At 40.4% G+C, this 23,036-nt stretch overlaps 1 protein-coding gene across 3 annotated transcripts in view; it reads right to left on the bottom strand.

The window, feature by feature from the left end:
• Nucleotides 1–22,553, bottom strand: part of mtss1lb (MTSS I-BAR domain containing 2b) — a 140,332-nt gene extending 117,779 nt beyond the window's left edge. For all 3 annotated transcript variants that reach the window (XM_038269911.1, XM_038269913.1, XM_038269912.1), the window contains exon 1: nt 22,023–22,553. In XM_038269911.1, the coding sequence (XP_038125839.1) occupies nt 22,023–22,109 (87 nt within the window). In that variant the 5' untranslated portion in view covers nt 22,110–22,553. The remainder of the gene's footprint in view (nt 1–22,022) is intronic.
• Between the last annotated feature and the right edge of the window lie 483 nt (nt 22,554–23,036).

The raw sequence follows: 23,036 nt of genomic DNA, 5'->3' as shown, positions 1-23,036 counted from the left end.
ATGCTTCCGAGACACCGGCCCCAATCAAACTTGCTTGCGAACCTTTCGCCACAACAATCCCACCCCCTTGATTAACAACCGATCACATTCACTTTATTCACTCGTGTAAAGTCGTGCACCACTCGGGAGAATTTACAACTGCAACGGTTGGAACAGACGCTTCCCTACGACTTGAAGTTAAGTATATACCAAAGTATCAATAATGAGGAAGTCGCTTATAAAGACATGAGTGAAATGGTGTAGCAACAAACTGGAGTTAAGACATTAAGTGCAAACAATATATAACATAACACCAATTAGCTGCATCACCCTTTGGTAATCTGGGTCTGTATCAGTTTACTTAGCCTCCACAGCTGTTAAGTCTCACTGTAGCTGCCTGATGTGCAGTGTTGTTTTTGTCAACGATGACAAAATCATTTCATTGACGCTCCTTTAACGAAAACTGACGAGCTACATACATAGATCTTTGATGACTAAAACATGACGAGCCATAAGTTTGAGTTTTCGTCAAGGAAACGAGACATGACTAAATAAAATATTACAGGTGGATGGTCAGACGCTCAAACTGCATCATCCTGCTGCAATCTGCTAAGCAGGATTAGCCGTGCAGCTGCATCCTGTTTGATCCTGCCGTCCACCTGCTGTGCAGCGTTGCACGTGCTGCAGGAGCACATGCATCTTTGCGCACAGAGCTCCAAGTCTGCACTTCATAACTTCACTCTAATGGTTCGCTCTAAGCAGTATGGCTCTTCCATAGCTACTTAAAAAACTATGTGGCTGATCATCCTCTGCCAAGCTTTAAAATAAACCTTTGTCTAACAATCAAGATATTATTTTATCCAGCTTACAAGAGGTGATACTAAACATTCTTTAATATTTATTTAATTTGGAGCAATGAAGATTTTATTCATCTCTGTGTTATGCACAATTCATAGTAGATCAGTAAGGGTTTCCTTTATGATGAAAACCTTGTTTGTCTAAAATCATTTTGTATTGTACATTTTGTTAGCTTGTCTGTCTGCTATTTTAACCAATATGATGTGTTGAACTAGATCTTCTATTTTCACAGCTTTTGTGAGAAGCTTTTTTATAAAGTAGGGCATTTATTCTTAAAAAGGTTTATTTGAATTCTATAAATCAAAATTTTCTGCCAACAGCAATGATGAACTGCATGGTAGCATTTAGGGGTGTAAATAATAATCGTTTTGTATCGATGCATCGATCCAAAAGCCGACGATCCGATGCATCGACACGTCCGCAAGATAATCGATTAATGTTTTTTTTTTCCCTCCGGTCTATTTTTATCCATTTGCTCCTGGGCGTAATTCTCCCTCCCGTGCTGCGGTGCCGCTAAACCTATTTTGCCCTCCTACCGCGCTTCCTGGTTATACTCTTACAGCAGTTTGTTGCAGCAAGCTTCACAAAGACATTTTTAAATTATGCTCAGTATTGAAGCGTGGTCTGGGCTACACGCTGTGGGTCTAGATACGGCCGAGGCGATGAGGAAGTGGGGGCGAGTTTAGTCCGACGACGGAGGGACAATAGGGCAAAAAGAGCGGAGATTCAGCTGGAAAAAGGCTCCCAGCGTTCTCGCGCACCTCGCTCTTCTAGCGGGTCAAACTTCACGAGTTGTTTTCCGCAATTTCGCTCATAAAAACAAAACAAGCCGGCCTCCTGTCTGGTGCACTGTTTGCGGTCAGCTACAATCTGGGAGAGGAGAAGCGGAGCGTCTCTCAAGGGGCGGTGACGTCAACACTCTGGAGCCTTCTTCATCTTCTTTTTTTTAATGGCGGTTGGCAAACAACTTATAGGTGCATTACCGCCACCTTCCAGAATGGAGTATGGACCAGACAAACTATTATATTCTCCCTAAAATACCCGCTCTTCTTAGAAAATTAAAAATACTACCAAAAACTACATCCCCAGATGACCTTTGAAACAATTCCCTTATGTCTAGTTTATTTTTATTCCTGTCTAACTCTCTACACAACATCTCTCTTTCCTGAATATATTTATTACATTCTAAAAAAATATGTTGGACAGTTTCTCTGGAGCCGAGGTATTGCATTGAACTCATTACACTGATATTGTGCAGTATTTTTGCAGTATTTTTTGATGCAACTTTTCTACTTCAGTTATTTGCTGTTGTTTCTAAAGAAAATGCATAATGATATTACAGCTTTCATTGATTTATTTCAAACTTGAAACTTTGTTTAGTCTGTAAGGTGTAAAAAAAAAAAAAGAATAATAATAAAAAAAAAATTAATCGATTAATCGAATCGAATCGTGGTGTATTCTTAAGTATCGAAAATAATCGAATCGTTGGGTCAGGAAATCGATACTGAATCGAATCGCCATGATGGATGTGATTTACACCCCTAGTAGCATTCTATACCCAGCAATTGTAGTATCTAGGCTAGAGCTGTCAATCTGGTAAAGAATCTGGTTGTTATTCAAAATTGTAAAGGCTTACTTTTTTTGCAACATCAAACTGACTTAAACTAGACTAAAACCTTTTTAAGTTTTAGTCTAGTTTTAAGTTTTAGTCTAGTTAGTTGCATGTACAGACTGTTTACATGTATAGTTAACACAACTATTCCTTCTTTGTGTACATTAATTATGTTGTCAATGTCCACCACATTGGATGAGTCCATTTGCTGCATATATTCAGAAAGTCCAAACAGACAGCAGCAGATGACAGCGCTTTTGTCACTATATTTACCGACTTTTCAGACCCCTCTAGTACTTTTATTTTAAAAGGCGCCTAGAGCCAGATCTAGCTACCATTTTCTGCTATTTTGGCGACAACATATAAAAGCAGGGTGCTCTGCTCTCCAGAGCAAGTAGATTGGTAACCCCGCCTCCTGCTTTCCTCTATCTTGTCTTCTGTCATGATTCATGGAGCTATTATTTCATCCAAATAAAAAATGGAGAACAGATAAGCAGATCATGGCTTGTCTGCAGTGAAAAGAAGGACTGGGTTATTTACTTTTGTCGTTGCCTTTTAGGAAACACAGGAAGGAGCAATCAGCTAAGTGAGCTTAGAGCTTGGAAAAAATCTTTCATTCCTTTTGTGACAGCATAAAAGTCAGCTGAGTACAAAACATAGAGAAGAAAACAACAAGAAAAGTGGTGTGAGTGTGCATGAATGGTTGTTTGTCCTGTTTGCGTCTGTGTTGCCCTGCGATGGACTGGCAACCTCTCCAGGGTGTACCCCGCCTCTCGCCCATTGACTGCTGGAGATAGGCACCAGCACCCCTCGCAACCCCACTTGGGACAAGCGTGTAAGAAAATGGATAGATGGATGGATGGATGGACAACAAGAAAAGCGACAAGAAGAGAGGGACAAAACCTATAACAAACAATGGATGTCTATTCTATTAAAATTTCTGTTTCTGTATAATAGGTCTGTTTTATGTGTTGTCTTCTCAATTCAGAGGGTCCCCTGCCTGTCTTTGCCTAGGGCCCCAAATTTCCTAAATCCACCCCTGAAGCCCCTTCCCAAGGTAGCGGAGAACAAAAGAACTAAGATCCTTTGGGACTCCAGATACAAACAGACTAAATGGTTGTGACCAACCAACCAGATATTGTGAGCAAATATAAACTGAACATTGACAGAACTAGAAAATACAGGATACCCAGCCAAACTAAAATGTGAATGATCATCAGATAATGTCTAATGGATGAGAAATTAGCAACTAGAGGTCTGGTGAGTGCTCACAAGTTGAATTAAATGTATTTTTAAGTCTAAAATAGATTACCAGTTATTACCAAAGTGTTTGAGAACCTTTCCTCCTTACTGAACTTCAGCAGCGCTTCTCTACATCACAAAGGGACATACCTGTGTTGTTGAGGTACAATAAAATTCAGCTTTCTATGTTTGCTGAATTAAAGCCTTTCCTCCAGTTTTCTTTGGACAACTCAGTCTCTTTAGATGTGGCCAGTTCTGTATTTGCTCCGAGAACATGGACAACATTTTTATTCAGCTAAATCTGAAGATTTTAGTTTCTAGTGAATACTTAATCCCATACTATGAAAAGGAAGTTCTGCCAGAAGGTTTGATCCATTAAACTGCATGTAGTTCCGATTTAATGAGTAAAACTGTGTAAAATTAGTAAATTAGGTTGCACTACTCTGATGGGTTTAAACCCCTGGTGTTTTTTTTTTTGTCCAGCCAAATGTAAATTCCTGAGATGTAGAAATGTGGTGTTTTTTTTTTTTTCTTTTCCCTTCTCCACTGAAACCCTTTACTTCGTCTCTCTCTGACTAGTATGCTGTCAAAAGTCCTCTGCCCTAGTTCTCATAGCATCAGTCCGCCTTGTCTGGCCAGCTTTCTATTGAGAGCTCCACTCCACCACTCACTACAGTGGACTAAGAGCTTACTGTCTCCTCTCATTCTTTTGTTCCCTTTGTTTGCCCCACAGCAAGACAGAAAAACAGAGGAAATCCAGCAGGAGAGACAGAGGGAGAGGGGAAAAAGGTGGAGGCAGGCAGTGTGGGATGGAGGGATTAGCCCTTTTTATCATATATCTGAGCCAGTTCATACATTATACAAGATTCACAAGAAACCAACCAAAGAGGCTAATTACAATGCATATGCCATGCATTATGCAATGTATAGCCTGACGACTGAGCAATATCTACAAAGAGGATCAAAGTGTTTATTATGAAGGTTGTTCCTCACTAAAGATAGACGCCATATTTATTATTTATTCTGAGATTTCTCAGATGTAATATGTTTTTGTTTTTTTTCTATTCTGTGGTCAAATGTCCAAATGTCCTGCCATGCTGACTCTTCTTCAAAAAGGTAGTTTAAACCCATCTATTCACCATCGATTTAAATTAAGTCAATGTAACCTGGGCCACTCTTACTATAAGCTTTATAAAAACGCAAAGTTTTAAGCCTAGCCTTAAAAGTAGACAGGGTGTCTGCCTCACAGACTAAAACTGGCAGTTGGTTCTACTGGAGAGGAGCCTGATAACTAAAAGATCTGCCTCCCATTCTACTTTTAGAAATTATATGAACCACTGATAAACCTGCAGGTTAAGAGCGAAGTGCTCTGTTAGGAACATAAGGAACTATTAGATCTCTGATATCAAATGAAGCTTGTTTTTTTTAGGGCTTTATATGTGAGATGGAGGATTTTAAATTAGATTCTGGATTTAACAGGAAGCCAATGAAGAGAATCCAGGATAGAAGAGATATGATCTCTCTTTTTAATTTTCACCAGAATTCTGGCTGCAGCATTTCGGATCAGCTGAAGGCTTTTAACTATAGTTTGTGGACTTCTTGATAATAAAGAATTACAATGGTCCAATTTCCCGACATACTTGCCGTACGCCAGCGTACTTCAGCGTGCTCATAACTTATACAAAACGTACCCATAACTTATCCAACGTACAGTATGCCAGTGGATTGCCAGATTTTTCGTATGTCAGGAATATGCTGGTCTAAATCATCAAGGTGTGACAGGGGCTTTAAATAACTTGATTGAAACTGGATCTAACATAAAAGTTGAAGGCTTAGATGAAGATAATTGCTATGCTAACTTTGAAAGTCCAACGGGGTCAAAGCAGTTTAAATCTGGTTCAAGTTCTATGGCTACCTTGATTGACAGATTGATTTGACTTTATTGATCTCAGTGGAGAAATTTACTCATTACATAAGCTCCAATATTTAAAGAATAACAATGTACCAAAGAAAGAAAAAGGTGCATAGGATGTATACAGTAGTATCTATAGTGTGTCCACATATGACAGCTCTTTTTTTTTTAGTAGGCTCATTATACCTCAGATGCTGCCTCAACGTTAACAGATAACCAATCATATTTACAGGTGTGCTTATGATCTAATTATAATACAATCAATCTTATTTATAAGGAATCCCATTAAATAATTACTGCTAAGAGCAGGTGGGATGGATGGTTCCACAGAGCTATGGCTCTGCTTGAGTTTAGAAACTATATTAAAAAGAAATCAAGGATTATTCTGATTCCCCTCTGTTAAAGAAGAGAAATATGCTGCTCTACTCCAGACTAGGTAGGAGTTGGCATGTAGAGCGCTAATTTCTCTCCAGTTTTCTAGCACTATGCTTTAAAGTGCGCAGCTCTGCATTTAAACCATGGAGCCAACTTTCTATTTTCCACGTTTTTCTTGTTCAAAGTGGTTACATTGTCTAAGGTAGTATCCAGAGAACCAGCCAACCCATCAACAAAATCATCAGTTTCTGAAGGTGAACAAATTAAATGGTTGCCAGTGGTAATAAGTATAAAGTTATAACAAGCAGCACTAACATATCTCTTAATCTGTGTTAACACCAAACACAAATGTAGTGACTTCTCTGCATGGTTCAATTGGCGTTGTCAGGTAGGGTGGAGGTTTTGAGGACCCAAGCACAGAGAAGAGGAGGCAGAGGTGAGTTTTGCTGATTTTATAAAGGCCAGTGATGGGTCCATCAACGACATCGGTACATGCGTCAAACCCATAGAGCAAATCATGGTATTGTGCGCGTGTCGTTGCAAGAAAGATGTGACCGATACAGGAGTTGTTTCTAACTGACTGGCTCACTAAACTGAAGCAGTTTTGAAACAGGAACGTTTCAGCCGGTGCAATACTTTCTTTTTTGTTAGGAATCCAGTTTGAGTGGGTTGTGTTTTTGTGTCTTTCTCTCCCTCCAACACCAGGTGGTGACCTGTCCTCATTGGTCCTTCTTTGGTTGCCTCATAAATGAGGACTATATGAGCCATGGACTCTCACTACCTCGGCACCAGAGTGTTTGCCAGTTTTGGGAAGCCTTCCTGCAAGCTGGCCTTCTCCCCCTGGAAGAATTGTTTGAGTCTCACACTGAGCATGGGATAAACCTCCACAAGTTCCGTTCAAGTCCTCCTGGAGTCCCAAGTGACAGTCCGCTCAATAGCTCCTCTGGGTCTAACGAAGTCTATACCTGTCCGCCCTCCAACGAGTCTTAACCTCTGGAAAAACCCACACCGACTGGATTCTGGGAGAAAAGTTTTCTCCACTAACGTGAGTCCCGTTTTCTCTGTCTCTCCAAGTCATCATTCAAAGTTCCCATGGATCCTGAACTAACCACTGATACTTCCCTTCCCTCTTCCAGTTCCGGTTCACTTTGTTTCCTGAATCCGAGCCTGCTGGTTTCATCAATAAACCTGTTCAAACTTCTACCCTGGTTTTCTGAGTGGTTTACTGCATGTGGGTCAGATCTCTACAGACAATCATGACAACCTTTTGCTATCCACAGTTATCAATCAACTTATCTGAAAGTTAATTTCAAATTGATATTGATACATTATCTATTAGAGGCATCTAAAAATATAAAAGATATTTTCAATTTAAACATAGATATGAAAATAACATAATATAGCTTAAAGTCTGTCTTTAAAGGTCCAACAGGTGTTAGTATTATGTGAGACAGCATCAACACAGTATTAATACAGTTTGGCAATATGTCGAAAAGCTTCAAGATGCATCATTAACCCATCACTACTAAAAACCAAACAAAATCCTAAACTTCAGGGGAAACACTCGAGGAAAGTAAGAGAAAAACAAGTGACGAAACAACAACAAGAAACCAGCACTGAGTAATGGCTCTGCTACTCTTTAAAGCCCAGCACTCTGATGAGAATGAGCTCGGACTATGTAGACTACCCAGGTTCTCCACGGTTGCTCTGGGAGAGAAGCACAACTCGCACTCACACACACACATGTGGGATCCTGACAGGCGTTGGTCTATCCATACATCCAACACACCCACTGCTGTTCTGTTTCGCTCTATTTGGCCAAAATGCTCCATATGTATCATTCTAAACATGTCCTACATGTAAGAGACATGTTACCACTTGTGTAAATTTGCAGCTTTACATGGGGATCCTCTGCAAACTACAGATTACATTTTGCTCCTACTAGAAAACTGAGTGGAGCCTACCACTCATGAACCAAACACCATCTCCTAACTGGCTGATATCTGATGCTTTAGAGCAGTGGTTCCTAACCTTTTTTGACTTGTACCCCTTTGGGCATTTTGTCTTACTATGAGTACGTCAAAAGTAATGATTACTGCCCAAAAGTGGAACATACAATAACTTAATAACAAAAAAAAGTATTTTATTTAATCTTTTTAACTTGAGCATTAAATTCTTAGACATGTTATTCTTTCCAATCCAATAAAACTAGTACAGAATAGGGCTGGGCGATATAGAAAAAAAGCTTATCGATAAAAAAAAATGCATATTGATCGATATTGATAATTATTGAAAAGATTTGAAACCATATTTTATGTGCAGCTCTGCCTGGACATTTTATGATATTACTAAATGATTTAATTTTAATAAAGAACACAAACACAGATTTCCAATTAAATATTTATTTAAAGGAGAAGTTCGGTTTTTTACACTTTAAGCCCATTTTCTGTAGTGTCCAGGATGAAATCGAATGATCGACACCAAAAGTTTGACAATTGCTCCTGTCTCTGCTTTTTGGCTCATTTAGAATCACCCCCTGGCTGCTTTAGAATGGCTTGCATAGAGCATGTCTGATAATGTCCTTAAAACAACCTTAAACGTTCTTTTTTTAAAATATGCTACTCACCGTGTCGTCAGCGCTGTTCAATGACGTTCCAAAAAAAGTTTCGTAAAGAAAAAACGTTCCTGTAGTGTTTTATTTAGAATTTTGTAAATCCCATTGAGTTCTGTAGGAATAGTCAATATTCCGCTGCCACCGGAAACGGAAATGGGGCCTGTTTACACAGTTGCAGTCTTTTCGCTTCACTCTGTGTACTCCGACGTCGAGGTGCTAACGTCTCTGTTAAACACTTTAAAAAACTCTGAAAATGGAATACGAAAGGTGGATTCTTGATTCTCGACGTCGGAGTACACAGAGTGAAGCGAAAAGACTACAACTGTGTAAACAGGCCCCATTTCCGTTTCCGGTGGCAGCGGAATATTGACTATTCCTACAGAACTCAATGGGATTTACAAAATGCTAAATAAAACACTACAGGAACGTTTTTTCTTCACGAAACTTTTTTTGGAACGTCATTGAACAGCGCTGACGACACGGTGAGTAGCATATTTTAAAAAAAGAACGTTAAAGGTTGTTTTAAGGACATTATCGGACATGCTCTATGCTAGCCATTCTAAAGCAGCCAGGGGTTGATTCTAAATGAGCCAAAAAGCAGAGACAGGAGCAATTGTCAAACTTTTGGTGTCGATCATTCGATTTCATCCTGGACACTACAGAAAATGGGCTTAAAGTGTAAAAAACCGAACTTCTCCTTTAACCAACTTTTTTAACCATAACAGAATTGTTTTAAAGAAAAATAACTTAAGAGACATGAGTTATGTTATTAAATACTGACAAAGAATAAACTAAAGTGACCAAAATAAATATAACAAATAACAAATAAATGCCTAGAACTTCATATATATATTTTCCCGAAATTCCCGAAGATTCCTCAGAGGAGAGCCGCGTCGGGGCCTACACAGCTCGTACTCCTGCGGCTGTGAGCGGCTGAGATGATAAAAAAAAAAAAAAAAAGTTGGTTGCGTTATCAGACTTCGTTTTCACTGGTTCCCGACACATTTTACAGATGACTGTGGTTTGTTTTTTGTCCGACTTGCCATGACCGAAATACTTCCATACTGGCGAACTACAAAAACCCTTCTTTGGAACAATTTCCTCCGCCTCTCCTTGCTGCGACATCTTCATGTGCTCTGTGTTGTGGTTTGAGAGGGCGGCGCTTGGTGACGGCGTGCCTGGGTCCGCGATTGTGATTGGTTGGGAGGAAGTAGTGACTAGCATAAACCTACATGCTAGGCTACAATGAGAAGGAAGGAAATCTGCGTTTTTTTACCGAACTTTTATCGAGCCTATTTTTTTCTATTGCGCCACACGTCTATCGATCGATATATATCGTTATTGAATTATCGCCCAGCCCTAGTACAGAATCAAAACAAATACAAAATAAAATAATACTATAAATCTGCCGTTATAAAACTGGAGCTCTTCTGTGTAACTCTTCTGTAATCACATTTAAACTTGAAGAATTGGGAACGACATACCAAGCAAAAATTATAGTCAAATTGAGTCCAAGTGTTTAACTTTGTTTTCATAATTCATGACACCTGAGCTTGCTTTGGTGTGTGAGAGAAAACAGCTGATCCCAGGCTGTTCTCTATCTGTTCCTCTGCTTGGTTTTGATGTGTGTCAAAGCTAAAGGTGAACACAAACATAAGGAAATTTTACATTTTGGTTGAGATTTTAGTTGGGTCCTCATAAAGCAGAACAGATTCCAGCCCTATTTTATTTTATTACCTGAGAATTAAAATATTTTCATGTACCCCTTTAATGCACTCACGGAACACTGAGGGTACGGTTGGGAATCACAGCTGTAGAGGCTCTTTATCATATACAGGAGAGGAAGAATCTGTTTTAAAGGAAAAGTCTGGTCAGCAAGAAATGATCAGTGGATCATTATCTATAGCTCAAACTAGTACAAGAATTTAGTGTTAATCAGTAAAAAAATAAAATAATTATAATTTTCATGGCGACTCATCACTGTTGGGATCTGGAGAAGTTCCACCTTTCTCCAGCAGAGTTCGCCGTGGATCCTCCTGAGCTGAGCCTTCGACACACCTGAGACGCATGTCATCATCAGAGGATCCTGCAGTATATAACCGGCCTTCAGACCTTGCCTCAACGGCGCAGTGTTTATCCAGTTTGGAATCCAGTTTTCCCTTGTAAACTCTAGATGAGCTTAACCTGCCGAGCCTGCCATCTGAGCCAAACCTGAAGACTCTTCTCTGGATTCTCATGCTGCTCTGGACTAAGAGCTGGAAACCCAAGTCAAGGTCTGCCCTCACGCTAGAAGCAAGACGCTGAAGCGGTTACTGAACTCTGCTGAACTAAACAGTCTCTGGACCCAACAGTTCCTCTCTCAAAGCCAAACCCGGACTCCTCAAGGTATAAATCAGAAACTCTAAAACTCAAACTCATCTGCTCCCAAGCTAACTGAACTGTCATCCTCACAGACTCCAGTGAACCTGCCCCCAGGACTGAACCAGTTCCTGTGTTTAATCCATGTGCTTGTGCTCAATAAACTTGTTAAACTTTTCATCTGGTTCCGTGGTGTTCTGCATACTGGGCTTTTCTGAAACCCATCATGACAATCACTGAGTCTGGGACTGGTCAGTTTTGCCCAAATATAGTGACACCTAATTCCTGACATCTTCCGGCAGTGACCTCACGGTGCGGTAAGCCTACTGCCACTCTCCCCGCTTTAAAAGCATAATCAGTGGGAACTACTAGACACATCTACAGTCAACAAGTAATGAAGATTTTCAGAGGACTTCACCAGTGAAAATCACTCTCAATAAAAACAAAAAAACAACCTATCATTTATTGAGCAATATTTAATAATTTCATAATCAAAATAATGTCAGAAGTTTGAATTCTGAATATGACCGGACTTTTCCTTTAAAGAACCACTTGGTAAATGACATGAGACCATAAACACATTTTAAAACATCTGGTATTTAGAGCTTGAAGACGCCCTTTTTTGAGATGAACATTAGTACATTGATTGTTATTCTCTGTTTGAGTCTCCAGCTTGTTCAAAACACTGTTTTACAGTGAGCATGATGAGAATGCTTTACAGTCCCCACAAAAGGCTCACTGACTGAGGCTGCCTGTCCTCCCCATTCATCTCTGCAGGCTGTAACAAGCTGAGGGGCCCTAATTAAACCCTAGATTTTAACAAGTCTAACAAGGGAGATGCTCCCTCATATTTCCTATGAGTCTGTTGTCCCACTGTGTCCTTTGAGTCTGTTGTTCCACTCTTTCCTATGAGTCTGTTGTCCCACTCTGTCCTATGAGTCTGTTAGACAGAAGGCATTGAACCACCATGCCCAGTTCCTCTTACCAGGTCATGGCTGGAGAACAGCATGCTCAGAAAGCTGTCATACCTGTTAACCATGCAGCAGCAAATTGGAGGACATGCTGCTGCTGCCTAATTAACAGGTATAGAGACACAAGATCAGCTCCTCCACGTTCATGGTTTACACCCAGGAAAGGGTAGCTTATCCTCTTCAGGTCAAGGGAGTTCATGCCTCATACGGAGGAGTTCAAGTATCTTAGGTTGAAGCAGAATGGAGCAGGAGACGTTTGGGTGTAGACAGAGGATCACTCTAGATCAGGGCAGCAGAGGTCCATTATTATGAAGTGGTTTTTGAGACTGGATAAAGTTTACGTGTCCTGGTAAGGGTATGGATAATGCAACCCAATTAAATTCTAAAAATATTCTGGTTTCTTTGCTGTTGGACATGTGGTGAGGACAGCAATGGTTTAGTTTACTGATGGTGGTTAAAATATGGATTTAATTGCATCACCAAAATATTCCAAACTGTTTTCTTTTAGCTTTGCATTATTTTACAGATTGTAGTTTTTACCACAATCCTGTAGGAGAGATATTTATCTTTTCAGCTTCTTTCGACTTTCAGGAAAAGTCTAACAGTTCTTGGTGGAAAGTCCCCTGGATTAGTGGTGGACAAAGTACTTCATAGAAGTACAAAAAAGTAAAAGTAAAAGTATTGATACTCCTAGTCAAATCTTACTCACCTATAAGTTAAAGTTATTTGGTCAATCTACTCAAGTTAAAGTTTTAAAGTACTTATTATTGAAAATACTTAAGTATTTGAAAGTACATGCATTTAAAAGTACTAAAGCGATCAAAAATACAAATAAAATTTTCCAATATCATTACATTTCTGTATAATTTTGAGAGCAGTTTTAAAGAACCTGTAGCTTTCAGAAACCACCTATTAACAAGGAGAACAACCTGCTACAAAATCTACGCCACCTGGAAAGAACTTGAGCATAAACATGCCCCAAAAAATGAGGGCAGCTATTTTGATTCTTATTTAAAAACAAACCAAACACAAAACAGAAGAGCCATAATTCTCCTCACACTTTCACTATAGAATAGAGGTTTTGGGTTGAATCTATTCCCACAAAGAAACTGCACTGTGAAGCTAGCTTTTCTAACATAGAATGTATTTATAAATTAGTGCTTCTATGTTCCATTTCTATCTCTGCTTCTGTCTCCCTAAACCCCAGTTGGCCTCGGCAGATGGCCGCTCACACTGAGCCTGGTTCTGCTGGAGGTTTCTTCCTGTTAAAAGGGAGTTTTCCTCTCCACTGTCATTACTAGCATGCTTGGTAGGAGGGATGGCTGAGTCAATGGGCCTCATGCAACATTTTCATGATCTTCTCATTGATTTCATACCTTTTTCTCCTACCAACGCTCCACCTCAGATTCAACAAACCTTAACTTCAGTAAAAGATCCTGGTAAACCTGCTGCAGTCCAACTGTGAGGCGCGTTCCTGAGAAATGTAAATCAGCATAATTACCGCCCCAATGACTCCACATAAGACTACGACTTCCCAGGCTTGTTCATTTAGAAACAGCTTATAGGAGGGAGAAGAGAGACTTTGGTAGGATGGAGAGGGAGGTTCTGCTGACTGAGAGCTGAGCAGAAGAAATGAAGGAGCATGGAGGACAACCAAGACGTGGAATAAATCACAAGAGCTGGAAATGATTAGGATGGACTGTTACAAACTGATCCAAAAACAGTCAGTAAAAAAACTACTGATGGCGGCAAGAAGAGCAACATCTGATGGAAATTTTATTCTGAGTTCAACAGGACAACGTTCTGAAATCTCCTTTAAATCCAGACCACACCTGGCATCTCTTGATCCACTGTTCATATCTCTCATACAGAAACATCAAAATGTTAACGGTGAAACTCTGATCTGATGAATTCAGACCTAAACATCCACATTTAGTGCAATAACAAAGCCAAGCAGCTGCCATGGAGGGAAATGAATGAAAGTCTGACTATTAGAAGAGCATTGCTGAATTTTCCTCCATTTTTGGTTCCAGATGTTATTTCAATAGTACCTTGACCTCACATAGAGTCACTGACTTTTTATGGACACCCAAACCGTACCCCCCCACTAGCAAGCAAGCAAAGGTGTGTAAAAATACCCACTATAATGGAGTTATCACAGTGACATGTAGGACAGAGAAGCTTTTTCATTCATGGTCACAGTGTAGGTCACAGGTAGATATTTACATAACGTGCTTTCTTTAAAAATCCGTGTTGAAATTTGTTTTCAACACAGATGCATGTTTCAAAGGTTGCATGCAGTTGAATTACTGTACCCAGTTGGTGGAGATCCTGCTGAGGCAGCGAAGAGGAAGGGAGGAGTTTGGGGAGAAAGAGGGAAAAAAGTGCACTCTAGTCATCATACTGTAAATCTACCTGCTGACATCAGCATTCAGCTGTTTGACTCTGAACATGAACTCATGGAAAAATACTTTAACTCCTACAAAAGCATATCTACAAGTGTTTACTTCCTTATCCATAGATATGCTGGTGAAGATTCTCAGTCATTCAGGTCATAGTCATTCAAACAAAGTTTAAAAAGTTCAAAAACAATCCCCTGGACTTTGTTTTCCAAGTTTGAAGACATTTTGCTTCCCATCAAGGAAGCTCCCACAATTCAAAATGTCTGGAGTAGCGTTTGAGTTACAGGCACAAACAGGCTCAGACTGGGAACGATTTTAGGCCCTGGCATTTTTTCATCTAAGCCGTCCCATTTATGGAACCCTGCCACCAATACCCACCTTTACCTACAGATTACCAGTCCGAGCCTAGGTACAAAGAGTAGCCTTGTTATGGCTTTGAAAACATCCAAACTGAACTAAAAAAAGCTGGACCCCCCCTTTAGTGATGGAGAGTCGTTAAGGTCTTTGTTGGCCTCGCTTACCAGGGGAGATGCTTTGGTCCTCTGCATGGTGAACAATCTGGGGAGATTTCCGGCTAACAAGATTACATTTAGGAACCCGGGACATGGTTTCATTTATTCGTACATATTTATTAACATTGAAGAACAAAACACTTTAAAGTCAGGAATGCCTCCCCAGACTGTCATTACTTCCTAAATTTAATAAGAATAATACATTAATTGTGTTATTAATAGGAAACTAGAAATGTGTCTCTAGGGAGGGGTGGGAGTGGATGGGTCGATGGAGGTTACCACAGCTTCCCAATTTTGTTGGGCCTAAAGAATTGTGCCATCCTGTAAGGGACATTGACATAAAATTGAGAAAAAGTAGAAAAGCAAATCCAAACATTGATCCAACATTTAACCTATGCCAGTGGTTCTCTGTGGAGACAGTTCCCGCGCCCCTTCAAAAAATTGCAACAACTTCTGTTCACAGCTACATACCTATGAGAATCAGGTTTTCCTGAATTAACATGGATCAAAACAAGGAGCAGCCAAAGCCTGCAGATAAAGGATGATACATGTTTATTACTGTCAACTAACGACTGACTGCACTAGGGGCCGATGCATCTAAAAGAACCAGATGGATTTCTCCCCACTAATGGAATCTATGCACAGCTTCACTACTCCTTGAACTTCAGCAGCTCTTTGATTCCTTTTTTTCATTACTGGAAAATCTTATTACTCCAGGTGTGTCTGGCTGCTTAATGAGGTCATTTTCTTTCTAGCTCTCTTCTGACTTCAGCCTGCTCTCTGCTTTTATGTTTCTATGTTGATTTTACTCTCTTCTCTTCATCAGCCTTCCCATCTTATTCCTCTCTTCTCTTCTATCAATCTTGCACTATTCTAAAAAAGAGACATAATATAATAACAATCCCATCAAAAAACATTAGAATTTAAGTGATGAAAACTTACAGTGGAAACTAAAAGTTGAAATAAGATTTTCCTTTCACACACCTATTGAAAGTTGTCTATTTTTAGATGAGATACTGGGGTTATACTGGAATAATCTCATCATACATTACAATTATTATTATTATTATTATTATTATTATAGCTAAAAATCCAAAAACACCTAATAAATGAAAATTAATTGAGCAGTTATCTCTGACACCATCATTTTCAGATCATGCAGCAGTTTTCCTGTTATTGACTCTTATTTTTCATGAGGAACTTTCATTTATCCAAAAGCACAGCTATGCCTGGAAGTATAAATCACAACCATAAATTAGCAAAACAACTATATTATAACTAGCTAAAAAAAATGAACTAAAGGCATCTTACAAAGACATTTTCAATCATTCTGTTGCCTTTTATCCGAGTCTCTTTAACTCATGCAAGCTGCAACCTGGGGTCTTGTCTCATGTTAATTGACTTGATTTATGTAACATGTCCACTCCTCATCTTTACTATAACAAAATACACCGAAGCCCGATTTTTTTCTTTAACCAAACATTTATCACAGGAATCAGCCCGATCCACATTAAATGAATCCATTAACTCACTCATCATCCTGGAACATCTTCACACCATGATGAGCTCCAACCTGCACCCACTGCAGTTTGCCTACTGGCTGAACATCGGCATAGGAGATGCCATCTACCTGCTGCAGCGGGCACTCACACAACTGAAGACCGCTGTTAGAGTCAGATTGTTTGATTTCTCCAGCGCTTTCAAAACCATCAGAGCCACACTGCTGAAGGGGAAGCTGGAGGACGCTGGAGTGGACAAGCATCTGGCTGCCTGGACCATCAACTACCTAACTGACCGCCCTCAGTACGTGTGGCTGCATGGCAGTCAGTCAGAGGTGGCACTCTGCAGCACCGGGGCCCAATTCTGTCTCCATTTCTCTTCACCCTCTACACCTCAGACATCACCTACAATGTGGACAGCTGCCACCTCCAGAAAATCTACGATGATTCAGCCATTGTGGGCTGTGTCTCAGAGGAACAAGATGGAATACCAGTCGCTCATCATGGACTTTGCGGCCTGGTGTGAGAACAACCACGTGTGTTTGAACTAAAGTAAGACCAAGGAGATGGTCATCGACTTCAGGAGAACACCCCCACCTCACATCCAGGGGCTGAAAATAGAAACTGTAGGGAGTTTCAAATAGCTGGGTGTTCACATCTACAATAAACTGGACTGGACTCATAACATCGACGTCCTGTACAACAAGGGCCAGAGTTCCTTTGGTGTGAGACGGCAGCAGCTATAGATTTTCTATTACTCTGTAGACTATGGGTCTGCCTGGCGGGACAGAAAGAGACTAGAAAAGCTAGTAAGGAGGGCCACCCTAGGCTGCATGAGGGCCACCCTAGGCTGCATGAAGTGGCCAAGAGGAGGGTGCTGTCCAAGCTTACATCCAACATGGACAATAAATTTCACCCTCTGAACCAGACTGTAGAGGAGCTGAGCAGCTCCTTTAGTGACAGATTGATACACCCTGTATTTAAAAAGGAGGGCTAATGCAGGTCATTCATCCCTGCTGCCATCAGACTTTACAATGCCTCTGCATTATAACCTGGAGTATAGGGGTGAGAATTGGCATGGGTGTTGCAATATAATACATATCGCGACACTTGGATCACGATACGATATTATCACAATATGTAATATCATAATATATTGCAATATTTTCCCAACAATCAACATTATTTGAATAGATAAAAAAGCAAATGCTGTACATGTTCATCAGAAGGTATTGATCATTCAGTTATTTTGGTATCCATGTTGTTTGGGGTTTGAGGCACTCCACGTCTTCCACTGTGATTGCCTTAACTACAGATATGGAGCTGCACCGCACGGGAGAAGGGCTCCACAGCACTATCTGCTAGAGCGGCTGGGCACAGGTAGCCCATTTTTTAAGGAAATATTTTGTTTGTTTTTTTTTATCGATAGCAAGAACTGAAAGATATTATACCGGGCAGCCAACAAAAATCACAATATATCACCTAATTGATTTTTTCCACACCCCTACTGGTGTAATAAAACTAAATAACGCATTCCTTTTATCTACATAAGAAACCAGAAACCACACTTTATCTGCCACCACTTTACTGTTCTTAAGATACTGTATCTTTAAGTCACCTTAAATCTCTACCCTATTTTTTTCCATCCACTGTATATATCTGGATGTACTGTATATACTTTATGCACCGTTTCCTCCTGTGTGCACCTTCTATTTGTTAATAAGAACTGATGCTACAAGTGAATTCCTCCGTTTTGATATCAATAAAGTTCTATTCTATTCTACCATAACACAGGTGAGCTTCCCATCAGCTTTGATCGGGGTGTTGACAATGATCTCCAACATATTCTTCTGTTTTAAAAGTGGTGCGCCTCATTTTACATTAACAGCAGCAAACCAACTACCTTTACAGGTGTTTCTGAGCTTTACTACAGGCAATATTTTCTAGCCTGACATAGTCCTACTCAATTCTAGTCAGAATATGAGTCTGATACTGCTCCATAGAGCTGTGATTATTGGGCGTGTTTCGAACGAACCAGGAAAAAAAATGCCTCTGCACTCAATTGGATAGACCTACAACCAATAAGAGCAACGGAGTGCGTGACGTATGTTAAGCCAGGCACAACAAAAATCTATGGACTATGGACTGTACCCAGACAAACAAGAGAGCAAAAGTTTTTTTGACCCAAGCGGTCAAAAACCTTTTGGTTTCAGAAAATGGGTAAATGCCCTGATTTCATCTACTAAAAACTTTCTTCTTTAGTTGAGCTGTAATCACTGATTAAAACCACATTGTTTCCAGCTGAGGCAAGGAGACTTAGGGGGCTGATGACTCAACCATTCTCAGCTGCTCACCGACGGCAGACCCTTGCTGAGACCCGAGGAATTCATCCATACCAAATTAGGACAGAAGCTTTTTTATGAAGCCCAAAGAAAACTGACCCATATACTGGAGACTGAGCAGAAGGACATAAACAGGAAGTCTATTAGAGCACACATGAATAATAGATGGGACCAGGAGTGAAACATGGGGATAAAGAGAGAAACTGTTAAAGTAAAAGACCACACCATGTTACAATACCAAGGCACGCTGCATTACACAACAGTTCAAAGTATACACAGCACTAGAAAACAGGTGGCCTACTGTCTGAGATTACAGGGGAATTAGAGAAAGTCCTAATTTCTATTTCAGGTACTTTTAAATGCATAATCAATAATTAACTGAAAGCTTCCAATAGGCAGAAGCTACTTCTGGTGTTTTCTGCTGGGCTCAATCTGACTACAGTACATAAAGTCCCTCACACCAAACACTGCGACCAGGCTGGCCAAGCTACAGAAATATTAACGAGAAGGTTCACTTTGGTTCACTCTCTCTCTCTAGACATGTCAAATCAATTCAGTTTATTTATATATCACCAATTCTGACCTCAGGACGTTATACCAAAGTTGAATGAGCCTGTAATGTTGTCACTTGAATTTTGTGTGATTTTGTTGTCAGCAGATGTTTTGTACAGAACAAAGTATTATATCAGAATATTTCATTCATATCCAGGATGTGTTATTTTAGTGTTGAATTTATTTTTTGAGCATTTCAATTCAATTCAGTTTATTTCTATTGTGCCAATTCACAACACATGTCATATCAAGGCACTTCACCAGATCATCCAGTCAAACTGATTCAAAGTTTTCTATCTCAGGAAAACCAGTTGATTGCATTGACTCATTGACTCGAAGGCAATCCCTCACCTCTCCACTGTCTCTTGTAGCGACAGTGGAGAGGAAAAACTCCCTTTTAACAGTAAGAAATCCAGGCCAACTGGGGTTCAAGGAGACAGAAGCAGAGATACAAAAGGTAACTGTAAAAGGCGGCCCTGTCCAGGAAACACACAGCCATGTAGACAAGCTCCAAGCCAGCTCCCATTTCAGAGGATGAATAGAGCACATCCAGCCAGTCACAGTCATAGAAACAGGACTACACTGAAGAACAGGCCAATCGCAGCCAATCTCCAACATCTAAGGGCAAAATCTTCATCTATGTGCAAAAATATTCATTTCATCCTCATAGACCATTTGTTTGCTCATTTCTGTTTTGCGGTTTTGGTTTCACTGGTCAAGTTAACTTAGAACATTGCATTGATTTTATTTTGAAATTCATTGGGACGCCTAAGTGTGGGGTTCCTGAAATGTCCTGTTTGGTATGAGGAGTTTAGGCATATCCTTCAGCTGTGCATCTAAAGGTTCCTTTTTTTTTCAATAAGCACCTTACGTAGTACAAAAAATAATAATAATAATCAAATATTACAAGCCCCAAAGTGATCCTCCACCTGATTCAGGAAGACCAGGGAAGGAAAATGCAAAAAAGTAGGTAAACAAACATCTGTGCCAAGGACTAGTATCCTATGTGATGTCTAGACTCCAGCAGGACGTAAATCCAAGCACTTAAAATCAATTATTAACTTTTTTTCCTGAAGAATGTGGACTGAGTTTGTGCCAGAAAAAGAAACATAAGAAAGTTTCACCAAACATTCTTAAATGAGGTCCAACTGGTACCTGATTACATTTAGTGAAAACTAGATTGATCAAACGACCAAACAGAGAGGGAAGAGGTTCAACGAATGAATGAATGACTTAACTTCAGACAGACAGGTTACACCAACAAAAACTGATTGATAAACAATACTAACAAAGAAAATCCCAACAATCACATCAGTAAAAGTCTAAACATCACATCATAAATCAATTTATAAATCTAATCACAAAAGAAACTAATAATATAAACAAAATACTCAACTGTAAACACTGAAAGTATAGGAATTAGTGGAGCTTCTGTAAAAAGGAAGAAAAAAGAAGCGAAATTGATTGATTCATCACTTCTCCATCTCATCACCCATAACATAAATAGCAAACCTTCAGTTTGTTTTCTGTTCAAAGGAAAAGGTCCAAACAGACCACAGCAAACCATTTGAAAACAGTGTTGCCAACGTTGCTCTCCTCTATCTTGTCTGCTGTCATGATTCATGCAGCTGAGGACAGAAAAGCAGATCATGGCTTGTCTACAGTAAAAAGAAGGACTGGGTTATTTACTTTTGCCGTTGCCTTTTTGGAAACACAGGAAGGAGCAATTAGCTTAGCGAGCTTAGTGCTTGAAGAAAATCTTTCATTCCTTTTGAGACAGAAGGAAAAGTCAGCTGAGTACAAAACATAGAGAGGAAAACAACAAGAAAATGGACAAGAAAAGAGGGACAAAACCTAGAACAAATAATGTCTATTCTATTAACATTTATGTATCTATATAATGGGTCTTTTTTATGTGTTGTCTTCTCGATTTAGAGGGCCCCCTGCCTGTCTTTGGCTAGGGCCCCAAATTTCCTAAATTCACCCCTGGTGATACATTGGCAGTAACCTTAATAAAATCTTCTTGTCGTTATATGATCACATTTCATGTAAGAGTTTCCTCTGCTAGGCCTCTAGCAACAGGAAACCCAGAATAATTCCTGACATCATGCTAAGCATGATGGGTGGGGTGGGTACCTAACCACTCAAGCCAATCAGCCATACTGACAGATGATATGGAAGCTGCAGCAGAGCGGCTGGGTTCAGCAGAACTTCACTGCTGGCCTTCACTGCTGTCCTGCCAATTAGATGAGTGACGCTGCAGTCTGCTGCTCCAAGATGATGAGATGCTGTATGACCCGTGTGGGTGATACAGAGGAATCTGCTCCACAGAGATCCCTTTTTTAAATAATGACCATCCTCAGCATCATCACAAGATGTTAGACAGCGGTGGAAGAAGCAGGATGTCAGAGAGGGGGATTCAGCATAGATCTAAGGATACATTGTCTATAAAAAATTGCAATAAAAGTTGTCTGAGTCTAACGATGGAGGGACATTGGAGGTGATCTATTGATGACGCCCAGAAACGTTTACATGCGCAGCCAATTTTCTTTTTTTTTTTTTAGCCGACGCCGTCATGATGTCAACAAGAAAAAAACCCATGTGAAGACGCGCATCTAGACATTTTTACACACATGCCTATATATATATATATATATATATATATATATATATATATATATATATATATATATATATATATATATATATATATATATATATATGCTGCTTTCCATCAGCCATGCATTGATGTATCGACTGACTAAAGGTCTGTCATACAGCAGCTTATATTTACCTTCATGTCGTTTACTATCGCCTGGAATAGACCCCCGAGGGCCCCGCATTCCTTCTCCACAGTCTCCATATTTGCCAAATCCACCATTCACAGGGAATATGCACGAGCGCACAGCAGATGCGCGCTCGTAAAAGGGAAAAAAAGGACAAAAATATCAAAAGATTTTATTCCACCAGATTGCACCCCCAGTTCGTCCTCCACACCGACTATCTGCTAATAAGGAGACTGTGGGGATGAAGAGGAGGAGGAAGAGGAGGGGGTTGAGGAAGGATGCCGAAACAACAAGCGCGTAGCTCTGCGGTGTCCTTTAGGCGACAGAGAGGTGTCTGTTCACAGCGGAAAGATGGTGCCCTCCCTCTGCCTCTGCGGCTCAGTCAGGCGGCGGGGCGGCACCGTTCGGATGGTACCGAGAAGATCAGGCTCATCTTGGCGCAACGTGGCGCTGCGCAGATGAGTCTGTGGGGACGCATGTGAAGGCAGCACAGTGGGAACTGGAGCGATGTGTCACCGCCACGGTGTGTGTGTGTGTGGGTGGGTGTGTGTGTGTCTGTGTGCGTGGCTGTGATTGGTGCAGAGGAGGTGGCCCAGCGGAGCAGGGAGAGCAGCCAGTAATATGATCCATGAAACAGTAAGCAAGGTTTTAAATAAAGGGGGGGGGGGGGGGGGGGGGGGGGGGGGGGACGATCCTAGATGACAGGTCACATGGTGTAGCCCCCACTATACCCCACCCCTCCCTTCACCATCATACACCTGATCTCAAGCCTCTGTTTCTATCATAAACTGCTGCACATTTCCCTCTATAGTCTGTAGAGATTCAGACACCCATTTTGAGAAGAGGCAAAGCAGCCCAGATGATTATAGAGCCTCCTCCATGTCCACAGTATAGGGACAGTGTTGTTTTCTTGATCTACTTCATTTAAGAATCTTTGAACATAGAGCTGATGTTAAAAGCGTCATGTTTGTCTCATCTGTCCATAAGATATAGTCCATGGATCCTGAATAATCTGCAGCTGT

The sequence above is a fragment of the Cyprinodon tularosa genome, unplaced genomic scaffold (genome assembly GCF_016077235.1).
Source record: "Cyprinodon tularosa strain WSP-4 unplaced genomic scaffold, ASM1607723v1 ctg741, whole genome shotgun sequence".
In the NCBI taxonomy this organism is placed as follows: domain Eukaryota; kingdom Metazoa; phylum Chordata; class Actinopteri; order Cyprinodontiformes; family Cyprinodontidae; genus Cyprinodon; species Cyprinodon tularosa.
Note: the sequence above shows the minus strand (reverse complement) of the source record. Positions and strands in the feature narration are given on the sequence as shown.